The sequence below is a fragment of the Muscardinus avellanarius genome, assembly GCF_963383645.1.
Source record: "Muscardinus avellanarius genome assembly, chromosome: 3".
In the NCBI taxonomy this organism is placed as follows: Eukaryota; Metazoa; Chordata; class Mammalia; order Rodentia; family Gliridae; genus Muscardinus; species Muscardinus avellanarius.
Genome location: NC_137788.1, coordinates 135,309,429 through 135,322,618, shown reverse-complemented (window position 1 = coordinate 135,322,618; position 13,190 = coordinate 135,309,429). Strand labels below are relative to the sequence as shown.

Genomic DNA, 13,190 nt, shown 5'->3' with positions numbered 1-13,190 from the left:
ATAGAGGTCAGCCAAGTGCACCTTAGGGTCACAGCACAGGATTCACGCTGGCTTTGGAGGAGGTAGAAGGAGAACATTTCCAGTTTCATGCTTCTGCTGAGCACAGGTGAACAAACACATTCCCAGCCTGCTCTGCACACCTGCCTCCCGGGAAGCCCCAGGTTGCAAGTCATCCCTGGGTGGTCTTGGCTGCCTTAGTTTTCTGGGGAGAGGTGGTGGCTTCCTTTGCCTGTGGGGCCACCAAGCAAATCAAATAGACCAGTGTTTTCTGGAGTGTCCTAGCTGGGCACCTTTGCTTTTGTTTGAAATTCTTTTTCCTAGGCCGGGCGTGGTGGCGCACGCTTGTAATCACAGTATTCGGGAGGCTGAGACTGGAGGGTCGTGGTTCGCAGACAGCCTCAGCTACTTAGGCCCTCTGGAACTCAGTGAGACCCGTTTTCAAAATAAAGAATAAAAAATAGGGCAGGGGGTGTAGCTCAGAGGTCAAATGCCCCTGGGTTCCATCCCCAGACCCGCAAAAAAAAAAAAAAAAAAAAAATTTCCTCTACTCTCAGACATACCAAGCAAGGGTCACACTCTCCAACCAGTTTCCCTGGTCAACCGTACCTTCAACTCAGCGCTACTTCCTTGCAGACTTAAGAGCCTACATACACCCTATAACTGGAGCCGTCTGATCGTGTGCGTGTCCCAAATGCAAGGTCTTGCCTTAGATTTTTGCACCTTCAAAGAAATCGTGCACAGACCTGGCTTTCTGTAGACTCCCACCAGGGAAGCGATCAGGTGTCATCATTCCCATTTTACATGTGGAAACTGAGACCCTCCGTTGGACCTGGTGGCACATACTTGGAATCTCAGTACTTGGGCTGAGACAGCCTCCCAAGGGTCCATGCACCCCATGGGTCCAGGGGCAGCAGGACTATCCAAGGTCATGTAAAGACCAAGGTAAGGAATGGGAAGCCGGGAGAAGAGGCGGAGGCCTGTGATCACTGGCTAACCTTTCTGAGAGCTCAGAAGGTGCTGGGTGCCCCTACCCGGGCTTGGCTACAGGTTTGTAGAACATGGTTGGGGGTGATTGCCTGGTTGGCGCCCCATGGGCCTGGCACGAGGCCTTCCTCTCCTCTAAAGGCACTCGGAAAACTTCAGAGAAGTTGCACCTGCCAGCTGCTTCTACATCCTCACCGTGGCCACCAGGGCTAACCCTTATTGATCACTTAATGTACCAGGTCGGAACTAAGTACATCACGTGCGTTATCTACATCAATCCTCAGAACAGTCCTCAGAGGTAGACAGGATTGTTATCTCCACTTTACAGATGAGGAAATGGAGGCTTAGCAAGATTAAATAAGTCACCCAAGGTCGCCTAGCTTGAAGCAGCTGGAGAGCTGGCCGAGGAGGAGTTGACAGACTCTGGGAAGTCCCTGCACCTCCCTCCCTGGCCCTAGGCCCCCTTCCCTGAAATGAGATGGGCCCCAGATGAGCTCAAAAGGCACTTCCCCCCGGGACTTCTGAGGGTTCTCCAGAAATCTCTAGTTCATCCTACAGCCTGGGCTGCATCCCCAGAGAGCCAGCCTTGCAGAGGCAGTGAGGTGTGGCTAGTTAAGAGTGTGGACTCTGGAGCTGACGCTCTTGGGCTGGAGCACAATGGGCACTGAAGTGACCTTGGGCAGGTCATTGGACCACTGTGTCTGCAAAATGGGAAGTGACACTCAGGGCACCCACTTCTTCTTTGTGTGAGGATTAAATGTGCTAATATTTGCCCAGGGCTTAGAAGAGCACCTGTTGCTGAGTGAGCACTACCTAACTTTGTTAAATAAATACAGAGGCCCCTTCCTCTTTTTCTCTGGTGAGGTGCCAGCTAGTAGAGGAAGGTCTGGGAGGACAGGTGAGTAGAAGGGATGAGGGAGGAGACGCGATTACCCTAGCAATGAAAATAAAACACGAGAATCAGAGGCACCTTATAGAATCAACCAAACGGTGGTGGCGAGGGAGATTTCACTCTCCTTTGGACAATTCCAACAAAAAGAAAATCCCCCCCCCAAAAAAATGAAAACCAGTGGACACTCTAGGGGAAGGGATGCCAGGGAGAAATTTACAAACCTACCCAAGGCTGAGATCAGCTCCTCAAGTAGGAGGCAACTGCCCAGTGGCTGATGAGAGGCAGATCTGAAGAAGAGGGAGGGGGTATATATTAACATTCATCTAAAGCGTTTGACACTTATTTTTAAAGAACCAGAGGATCAGCTCCTGAGTCTGGCAAAAGTTGTCCACCAATCATCCTGCACCCCAAATGAGGGTCTTGAAGAACCTCCACTCTGTAAATCCGGGCCAGGCTTTCTGTTTCACTCTGTGACTTTTTTTTTTTTTTTAATGTGCCAGGAATTCCTCTCCCACGTGGGGTGGACTCAGAGGTACTCAATTAAGCAGCCAATGAAAAGTCAGCTCTCCGGTAGCAAATGACCCTGACACTTCTTGTAACATAAACAGTTGAAACGTTTCCAATTAGAACTGGAGACAGAGACGTTTGAACTCTCTCTCCACTCCCCTCCTTCTTTAAAATAATTGTCAAGCGCTTTGGACAGGGTGTTGTATACATTTTTTTTTAATTTTCTTTTCTCTTTCTCCAGCATAAAGAATATTTTTCTCCTTGTTTTTTTTCTAATTTGTGGGGTGCCATGGGAGTGGGGGGCAGAGAGGTGGCGAGCTTAAAGGGGTGCTGGCCTGGTAATTAGCTCCCTGTCCCCTTCCTGCTCAAGGTTGGGGCCCGAGAGGAGCCTAGGAAGGACACTGGTTGAGAAGCGGGTGGCAGCCAGAGACAGAAGAGCTCCCTCCACAGCCAGACCCTCAGAAAGGTCTGGTGGTGATGGACTGTCTTTCCTTAAGCGAATGTTCGCACAGGTCCCGCTCTGCAAAGGAGGCAGCGCTGGGGTTGGCAGCTGAGTCTGGCTGTCTGAGATTCCAATTCTCACGCCTCTGTCCAGCTTGGGGCAAAGTACTACGCTTTCTCAGCCTCTCTTTTCTTCTCTATAAAATGGGCTATCAGACTTCCCTTGGAAGTGAGGTGCGGATGAATAGTGGTGTCTGACTAGCCGGGGCCTGCCTTCCACTTACTAAGAGCTAAGGAGCTATTCTGCCTCTCAGCTCGGCTCGCTTCCGCCGCCGGCTCTGCAGTGGAGGCGGCGCTCTGCAGACCGCCTCGGTCACGCGCAGCGGCGACTCCCCCGGCTCGCCAGGCCGGGTGCTGGCGCTTGGGCACCTAGGTGAACTCGACGTGGGGTCCCCCGAGTGCTGCTTGCAGGAGAGACTGCAAGACCTGACCCTGAGCTCTGTACTTTTCTGTACACAGTCGGCAAAGACCCGATGGGGGGGGGGGGCAAGGGCTCCCCCGGGCGAGCGCGAGACCTAGAGAGGGAGACCCGCTTCTCCGGCATCTTGAAGGCATTGTTTAATAAATCTAGGCAAGACACACGCCCGCTACCCCCGCCCCCCGCCATGCCCGCTACCCCCGCCCCCCCACGCCTCCTCTCGGCTTCCAAATCGAGACCTTCTGTAGGACCCCCAGTCAACGGGTCTTAACCCCCTCCCCACTTTGATTAACAGCTTCAAAGAGCTCGCTTTAAAGTTCGCCCTTCTCCCCGCCCCGCCTTCCCTACCCCTTTACAAGCTACCCCACCCCCTCGCTTCCAGACAGAGGACTACAAAATACTAAATACAAGTTTAAGGGGAGGGGATGTGGGGTGGAAAGTCTTCAGGCTTCCTTCGAAACGTGGGCCGGAGAAATTACCTATTTCAGTCGTGCGCAAGAGTTGGAATACCATGGAGTTTGGGTTTTCTCTTTCTTCCTCTCTTTTGTCTTTTTTCCCTTCTTTTTCTTTCTTTTTTTTTTCGGGTTTATGTGTATGTGTTTTTACCTTTTATTATTTAAATTGATACGTTTCATTACTTGGGAGAAAAATAAAATATTCCTTTGATACACAAAATCAAATTGATATTTAGCCTCTGCTTACTTTTTTATGCATGGCTCCTTTATACCACATGGTAGTGACAGATTGTTTGAGCTGGAAGGAAAAGCCATTCAAAGCTAATTAAGCAGCCATTCCAAGCACTATTTGCAAGCGGGAGGCTCAGAAGCCTCGGCATTTGTCAGCGCTCCCCAACCCCGCGTGGTTTTGACTGACAGTTCTGGTCAGGGATTGACAGATCCCGGAAGATGGACCAATCAGCAACGTAGTGTCCCTCTAACTACCTGTGATTGGTTGGTTGAGCATGCTATGGGGCGTGGTGAGCGTTTCCCACGTGGGACCGGAGCGAGAAAGGGGCGGGGCGAGTAGGAAGCGGGTGCGCCCACCCGTGACGTAAGGGGGAGGGCAGAGAAGGGGGAGGGGAAAAGGAAGCTCCAAAGAGGAGCCATTTTGTGTCTAATGAATGCTGCGGCCAGATGCTCGCATCTGTCGAGCCGGGCTTCTCCCTCCCCTCCTCCACCTCAGTGCGCGCCTCACACGATTTATGTTTTTATTTAGGAGAATAAATAAATGAAGAGAGTAGCGCGGCTCGGAGCCGACGTCCGGAGCGGGCGCGGGGAGGTTCAATTCCGAGGCGGGCGCTCACGTGTAACTCCCTGCGCACCGGCCTCCGAGCGCCGGCTCGCCCTCAGCTCCTCATTAAGATGCAAAAGCGAACCTCGGGCTCCTAATGAGGGGAAAATATAGATTCGGGGGCGCGCGGCCGGCTCGCGCGCGCCCGCCGCCTCCCGGGGTGCGAGTGGGCTCGTGGAGAGGCCGGGAGAGACCCCGGGGCGCGCTCGGAGAACCCGAACCCGGCCGGGGTACCCCGGTGTCGCGCGAGCGCAGGAGAGCGGCCCACGGGCGTGCGGGCAAGCTGGCCCCGGGCCGAGTGTCCTGAGCCGCAGCGCAGAGAGCGCGCGCGGGGACGGGGAGCGTGCGCCCCCCGCGATGTCCAGGTTGGCGCCGGGGACCCGCAGGCTCGCCCGCACGCTGCGCCACGAGCTGCCGCCAACCTGTGATGCTGTCCAGAGCGGGCTGAGTCCTCTGGGTCGCCGCCCGGAGGGCCCTGACCCCATCCCACGCCCTGACCTCAGACCTGGGGCGCGGCGGGAGCCCTCCAGGCAAGGCTGCGGCCAGGACCCCGCTGCCCCGCTGGGGAGGAGACCCCCGCGCGGGGCCAGCCGCGAGCTGAGCCCGCTGTCCGCGGGCAGCCGGGCCCTTCCATCTGCGCTGCCCGCCTAGCCAGAGCTCCCCAGACTCCTCGCCGGCAGCCGCCGCGCGTCAGAGGCGCTGTTTATTTGGCTTTCTGAAAAGAAGGGCGAATGAACAAAGAAGGAAAGCTGGGGGCTAGTGGGGAGGGGGAGGAGAAAGGGCGAAGAAAGGGGAAACCCTGAGTTCCGAGCAAAAATTTAAAGGTCGGAGGCAACTTTGGGAGCCATCATTTTATCGGTCCTAAATCTTGTGAAGTGAAAACATTAAAGTGACTAAGTGATTCTGTTTGTTTTATAGTATCTAATTGGGCTGCTTTGCAGACCTAATGAGATTAGAGGGAGAATCGCTCGCCGCCACTGCAGAATAAACCGATACATTACTACTAGCCACAGGTTTGGAGGATTGTACAGCTTGTCTTTTTTTCTTTTGTTGTTATTCCTCTTCTCTTTCCCCCGCCCGGTAAATAATTATTTGCTGGCAGATCGTGGGAAAAAAAAGGAGGGAAAAATCCTAGCAGCCCAGGACTATAATATATATCTATTTATTATATGTCTTTCGGTTAATTCCTGATCTGAGGAGCGCTGTTTTTCACTCCCATGCGAAAGTCACCAGCGGGTAGGGCCTGATTGCTACTTTTCATGCATAGTTTTAGACACAAGAGGGCATTGTGACGTCGCGCCCGGCGGCGCCCAGTCGCAGGCCGAGTCCGGCGGCCCCACGTGGGGATCCTGCTCTCCCATTGGCCAGCGCCCGGCGAAGCTGCCACATTATTTTGTTACTTTTCAGTCCCTATTTGGAACTGCTCTCGCGGCAGTTCAGACCTCGTGCTCGTCCCCCTTGCCTGTCTGTGTGTGGTATCCGCAGGTCCGGGGCACTTTTTTTTTTTTTTTTTGGTGTGTGTGTGTGTGTGTGTGTGTGTGTGTGTGTGTGTGTGTGTTCGGGGGTTTGTCGCGGCGCGGAGAGGAGAGCCGGGCCGTGGGGAAGGAAGGAAGCCGCAGAGCTCTCCGGTCTCGGGCTGCGTCTCCCCTCCAGCACTCTCCTGCCTGCGCTCCGAGGTGGCTGCGGCGGTGGCGCCGAGCGCTCCTGGCTTGGGACGCGGCGCTCGACCTGGGAGCAGCAAGGACCCCTTTTGGAGTAGGATGCCAAGGCGGTTGATTTGGACCTACTGAGCCCGGAATTCCTCCCGGCCCTGGGAAGGGCTTGCGGCGGCGGCGGCGGCGGCGGCGGCAGGAGCAGACGGAACAGCAGGCTCTGCTCTCCGAGGGGGGGCGTCGAAGCGCCCGCGCCGGGCTCCAGCCCTTACCTCCCGCGCTCTACGGACCCAGGTCGCCACCTCGGTGCCTGCCTCCTCCTCTTCTCACCGCGAGTCCTCGGCCCGGCTGCCTCGGGGATCCGACCCGCGCGCCCCGGATGCTTGGGGCTGCCCCGGCGCGCCCCCCTCCAGGCTCAACGCGCTGAGGGATCCGGAGCGACCCCGCGTTCGCCCCAGGAGGGGCCCCGGGCGTCGGGACCCCGCGCTGGACCCGCCAGGGAGCCCAGGATGTCCGCGCAGCCCCGGGCTCTGACGCTCTCTGCGCAGCGGGGGGAAGGCGGCCGGCCGCAGCCCGCCGAGCCCTAGGCGCACAAAGCCCGCGCCCGCCGCCCGGCCTCGGCGCCCGCCGACGACTTTGCCGCCTGCTCCGCCGCTCTTTGTCTCCGCTTGGGGCGGGCGCCCGACTCTGGGATTTCGCTGCGAGAGCGGGCTGGGGGGCCCGGGGGCGAGCTCTCGGTTCCCCGGCCGCCCCCCGCTCGGGCTCGGCTCCCCCCTCCCCCGCACCTCTCCGGCCCGGGCCCCCGGCGCGTCCACGCTCGCGGAATCACGACACCTCCCTGCCATGTATCCGCAAGGCAGACATCCGGTGAGTAATTGCAACTCGGTTTATTTAAGCATCTATCATGGCAGGGTAAACGAGGCAGTTTATCGGCCACCTCCATTTTGCTTGTTGCTACCTTTATGGTGTGTGTTTGCGAGTGTGCGCGTCCGCACACAAAGGGTTTGGGGCTGGGGGGGGCGCCGTGGAGACCGGAGGGTAATTCCTCCCGAGTGGCCTGGGGGGGCTGCGGGCCCTCGAGGGGGAGCTCTCGGCGCTGCCCCCACCCCCTCCCCGAAGTCTCCCAACTCGCCGGGCGTCTCCCCGCCCCCGCCGTACTTGGGGATGGGAGCCCCGCTGCGGGTAAAAAAGGCTGGGGTGCCCCCTCCCCCGCCCCGTCGGGGGGCTGAGAAACTTGCAGGGAAGGTTCTGGGATAAGAGGGTGGGCTCTGGGGCCGGGCCGGCGGGGAGGGGCCGGCGGCGCGGGGCCCCGTCTGATCGCCGCCCCTCCCCTGTCTCGTCCCCGCCGGCTCCAGGCTCCCCATCAGCCCGGGCAGCCGGGATTTAAATTCACGGTGGCTGAGTCTTGCGACAGGATCAAAGACGAATTCCAGTTCCTGCAAGCTCAATATCACAGGTAAGGCGGTGGGGGCGGCTCCTGCCCCCCTCCCCGCGGGGGCCTGGGGGCTGCCGACCCCGGGCGGCGGGGCCTCCGCCTTTTGTTTGCCCTTTCGGAGCGCGCCGCCTTAACCCTTGGCTGCCCGCAGCCTCCCGGTGAGGTCCGGATGGTTCGGCGGATTTGCTCTGGGTTCTGGGGGTCGCGAGCGCCAGGGCCGCCCCCCGCGGCCAGGACGAGTCGCGCTCGCCCGGCGGTGGGAAGTTTCGAGTTGTTTTGGTCTCCTCTTCCCGTGGCTGGGACCTAGACCCCCTTGGTCCCGGGACCGCGGGATAACGGGATCCCCCCGGGGTGTCAGGGAAGTGGAGAAGTGGCCCGAGGAGGCCTGGGGCTGGGAGCACGGGAGGAGGCTGTGCAGGCGTCAGGCCTGAGCGGCTCCTCCTGCCCTCGCAGCCTCAAAGTGGAGTACGACAAGCTGGCGAACGAGAAGACGGAGATGCAGCGCCATTACGTGATGGTGAGAGGCGGTCCCGGGAGGGGAGCCGAGGGCAGGGGCGGACCCCGCCAGGGTGCAGCTGAAATCTGCGGAGATAGGAGCGGGGTCCCTGCGGCCGGGCAGCCCCCGGAGCCGCGGAATCTGAGTGTGCCCTGTGCCACTTCACCGGCTTCTGTTAGCTGGGCCACTCGGAGGAGGGTGGGAGAGAGGAGACACAGAAAGAGAAACCCAGACTCTAGGCCGGAGACCTCTCTACCTTTGGAGCGCCGCCTTTATCCTTTTTAATCTTAAAGGTTTCCCAGAGCTCTGGTTGCCCTGTCTTGGCTAGTAAGATAGGATTGGATCAACCCCTTGTCCCGGTTGAATAAAAATCTCTTTTGGAGACCTCCTGGGGAATGTTTGGAAACTTTTCTGCTTTGCAGCCTTGGGATGCAGCCAGAGTGGGAAGCTCCCTCCTTCCCCAGGGTTTTCTGAGAAGTGGAAGAGCCTTTGAAAGCCATCTGCCTCCACCCCCCTCCTGCGCTCCCCTAGTTGAGTCTGTGGGCCCTGGGATCAGTGGTAGACCCTGGCCCCTTTACCCCACCTGCGTGCCAGGAGTTCTTCCTCTGCAGTGTGTGAGAAGGTATGGGAAGGACTTACCTGTGGCTCCCCGGGCCTCTTGCCGCATAAGAGGCCTTCCATACTGTGCTAAATAACTCTCAGAGGACAAGAGGGACCCAGTGTACACACCATTCCCTGCCGAACCTTATATAAACAGGATACATGGCCCATGTGGTGCTTGTGGGAGGCAGGGCCCGCTCTTACTACTGTGTATGCACTGTTCTGTTTCCATGAGAGGAACACTCGCCCACTCGCCCGATGTCGGCTCTTGAGCCTCTCTGTAGACTGGCTTTGGGTTGGATTTACACTTCTGCAACCAGTGTATCATAAAAGTACGATTTGGCCAACACCTTCCCAGGAAAAACCCAATTTCGGAAAATGAGGCGCTATCCATGTTTATTAATGGCAATTATTTTTACTTTTAGTACTATGAGATGTCCTATGGCCTGAACATTGAAATGCACAAGCAGGTGAGTGCCTTTTCTCTTTAAGAGATATATTTTCGGTTTTAGAACTGACAAACGTGGATGCCCGGGTCCCTTCTTGTTGGAAAATGAACCTGGTTCTTCTGTTCCTCCCACTCCTCCTTGGAGAGGGGCTGGATCCAGTCCTTGAAATGGAAGGTGCTGATGGCTTTGCAGATTTCTTGGACTCGTTGAGCTTCTAGCATTGGAGATTGTGAAATTAGTCTTGGTGGGAGATAAAGGACTAAAGGGAAACCACGATCTGCTTTACAAACTCCTGAGAACCTAGTGATGGCTGGCTGCTTTTATCTGTTTAATGTAAAATTCTCAAGAGGAAATGCAGGAGGTTTTTTTTTTTTAACTCCCTTTTCTTTCTGTTTTTTTTTTTTCTTGCAAAAATGTGATGTTCTGCCTTGATAAGATTAAACTTCAAGAGCCTTAAAAGCCGGGCTGAGCTGTCGAAATTTAAGGGAATGAAGCCACTAACGGCTTAAAAACATAAGGCCAGAATGAAGTATAGCTCTAACGCCTTACATTTAAGAGGCAGCTTTCTCATCTCTATCTTAATTTGAAGGCAGCTAGCTGCTTTCCCATTTTCCGGAGAAGGAAGCCGAAGACTTGGGGTGAAGTAATTTGCCCCGGGGCGGCTGAGCCTGGCCTTTTGAGATGGCTGGGGGTTGAGCTCAGCTTTGAAATTCTGAAGTCAAACCAGTTTAGCTGGTGTGGAGCCCTTTGATGGATATGTAAACTACCTCCCATTGTCACTCTTCTAATAACAGTAGACCTCAAACTGAGCAAATGCCAACACCCTTTATCTCTGTGCATATCAGTAACTAGTCGGGTGCTAGTCCGGGCTGTGGGAGAGGCCTGTTTATGTATTTGTGTTCTGAGGAGAGGCTGCCTATAATTTGGCTTGGCCCAAGATTGGAGTTGACTTGGCATAGATAAATGGCGCAGGCCGGTTGTTCTTTGCAGGCCGGTTGTTCTTTTTAACAATCGGTGTTCTTGAAATCTCAGAAGGCTGTTGACTCATTCTAGCCTTTGGTAACCGTGACTTGAATGGGATTTGCTGCTCTAAATTAACAGTCTTTTACAAGGTTTAAATTTGGCTCTTTAAAGCAGGCAGGACCCAGGGTAGGTGAGAAGGGCAGGTGAGCCCATGAAAGGGTGCGCATTCCAGTCCACCTGAGTGGCTTCCTATAGAGCCTTTTGAATCTGTAGTTTCCTTCCCCCTCCTGGAGGGAGCCCCAGTGTTCAGTGAAAGGCAGCGGGAAAGGGGCCTGAGTTCATTGAAAGGTATGGGGAGCCAGTTTGTGGCTTCCTGAGGGATTCATTCTCTAGGGAGGGATGATTGCGAAGGCTACGATAACACTTTCACTTCTTGGTCCATAGATATAATAAACAGACCCTGCTTTCTATATAAAGAAGGCTCTCCTTGGGAGAATCAAGGAGAAGAGAGATCAGGCCTCACTCTAGGTGGAACTGCCCAGGTCTGACTGGTCCAGGAAGAGTGCTGGCAGGGAACCTGAGGTCCCAGGTTCTAGGACCTTGGGGTGTGCCACTGCCTCCCTCTCTTCCACCTTTCTTTTGCTTTCTCAGTGCTTAGTATCTTGGGTGTGTTTAAAGAGGGTAATTGCACCCAGGTTTAAAATTTATAGCAGCAGTTATTCTAAGAGCTTCGTAATTAAGGTGTAATATGTCGTTGCATGTTGAGGTCTGCTTGGGTGGTGTTCCCTCGTACCTGTGGAGTGGAGGCTTCTTAGCCGATGGAGCCAAGCTGCCTTCTGAGTCCCGGGGACACACTCTGAACCCAGAAGAGTTAAACAGCTTCACGCTTTTGGTGGTGGGGTGTGTATAAAGAGCAGCTGTGTGCATCTGGGATTCCTGGCCTGTTCCCCAAAAAGGGCTCTTAGGGGGAGAATGCCTGAGGTTTGGCTACATTGTCTCCTCTAATCCTCTCAGCTGCCAGTGGTGGCTGAGGGTTCTCCAGTCTCTTTTTATAGTTGGGGAAACCAAGGCCTCCAGGAGGCCAGGAGGGCAGGGCTGGACTCAGATCTGAGCCTCTGATTTCTGCAGCTGGACACTTTACCTTTGCCTCCCAGCCCTTCCCCAGCATGAACGTGTGCACCCTGAATGGCTCGTTCCTGCCGGCTCTGGCAGCCTCGGCACTGGGTGAAATCACCCCATGGCTGTGTAGGAACAAAGCAGGCAAGGAGGTGAAGAAACTGCTTTGAGAAATGCAACCCTGACCTCATGGCGCTGGCCACTCCCTAAGTCTGGAGGCCTCCGCAGAAGAAAGCCCTGCCACTAATTGTAGTGTGGGTCTTGGGTACATTTGGCGGATGGTGGTTAGGCCTGAGCAAACAAGTTTATCAGCTGACCTGTTTAGCGGTTGACTGGTGTTTTATCTGCACACACAATCAAGTGACTGGAGTGCTTGAATTATTCATGCAGTGTCCTGCCCTCTAGACTTGACTGTTCGTGTGATTACATCTGCCTGGAACAAACAGGCTGGATTCTTCATCTTTAAGCACAGGGGTGGGGGTGGGGACTGTCTGTACTTTTATATAATAGATGATCTACAGAGCTGGCACCTTGTGAAGTGTGGCGGTCCTCAGCTTTCTCCCAATAGCGTGCGCGCGCGCGCGCACACACACACACACACACACACACACACACACAGACCACCACCACCACCACCACCACCCCACCCCACAACCACCACTGCCATCCTATATTTTTTTTAAAGCTCTTCTTCACTGGCTCTATGGGAAAGGCCAATTAGCTGGGAACCTCGAGTTCTGCCAGATGGGCCTGAGTATTGACAGAGGGCAGCTGATGAGGTGCGTTCAGCTCGTTTTTTTTAATTTTTCTGAGAGGTTAAACTCACCATGGCTGGCTTCTTCCCTATTTTTGTCTCCCCAACCCCCTCCGTCCAAGCTGTCAAATCCCAGAGAGGTAATAAATGGTTTCTCCTCCTCCTACTCTTCTGCCTCCCTCCCTAATTATGGTAAAGCAAAGATTACGGGCAATCACAGGCCTGGCCTGGGCCTTTAGGAGGTCACCCAGCTCCCCCAAACCTCTGCTTTCCTCCAGGCAGAATGTCCAGGGTGATTCACAAGGCCAGGCAGGGAGGCCATGACTGACCGGTCGGCCAGCTCATCAGTTCCCATCTTGCTCCTGCAGAGGCTTTCCAGTGCCACACACAAACGACAAGCCAGCCTAGAGCCAGGGGCTCCAGCCCACTGTGGAGCATTGGCTCTGAGGCGCTGGTGCTCGGAGAAGCTGTGTCTGGCCGGCCCTTTCACCCTCTGCTGGTGAGCGCAGATGTCTTGAAAGTGAACTTGAAGCATTTTGACTTGGGGGCAGTGTCTTGCTGACGCTCGGTGGCCACCTGTTTTCTGTCAACCAAACAACCCTGTCTTTTAAGTGTCTTTTGGAGTTCTGGAACTGAAAGAGGCATTGGGCTATTCATCCAGACCTTATAAGATACCCACGAGGAAACAGGCCCAGAGAGAAGAGCTCTGGTGCATCATACAGTCCTGTGTTCATGGTAGGGCTTCCACCATGCAGGGTCACGGCAGCCTTCCTTCCCAAACTCAGCTCTGTGTTGTCTCCTCTAAGACTCAAGAATAAAGAGTGCTTTCTTACTAACTACTAGCGCTCTACTCTGCCTTTAATTAACTATTACTTCTCTCTGCATTATCATCAGAAGAGGCTAAGGCTGTAAACCTGACTTCATCAAAGTCCAAAGTACCTCATTTTGGGTTGTATAACTGTATCAGCTGAACACTGTTTAGCCACCGTCTTATTCCGAATTGCCAGCTATTTGCACGACTAATGATTGGATAGTGTGTAGTAATAACACAACAGATAACCTAGCAGTTCAGGAGGGAAGGTTCATAGGTGGTAAAACCTATGAACTTTTTACCCGAGCCACACGGTGGCCAT

General features: G+C 55.1%; 1 protein-coding gene across 6 annotated transcripts in view; it reads left to right on the top strand.

The window, feature by feature from the left end:
- Positions 1–7,087: 7,087 nt before the first annotated feature.
- TLE3 (TLE family member 3, transcriptional corepressor) overlaps positions 7,088–13,190 on the top strand; it is a gene marked incomplete at both ends in the record, with an annotated part of 46,379 nt that continues 40,276 nt past the window's right edge. For all 6 annotated transcript variants that reach the window (XM_080691070.1, XM_080691069.1, XM_080691067.1 and 3 more), the window contains 4 exons: positions 7,088–7,111; positions 7,600–7,700; positions 8,133–8,196; positions 9,201–9,245. In XM_080691070.1, the coding sequence (XP_080547196.1) occupies positions 7,088–7,111; positions 7,600–7,700; positions 8,133–8,196; positions 9,201–9,245 (234 nt within the window). The remainder of the gene's footprint in view (positions 7,112–7,599; positions 7,701–8,132; positions 8,197–9,200; positions 9,246–13,190) is intronic.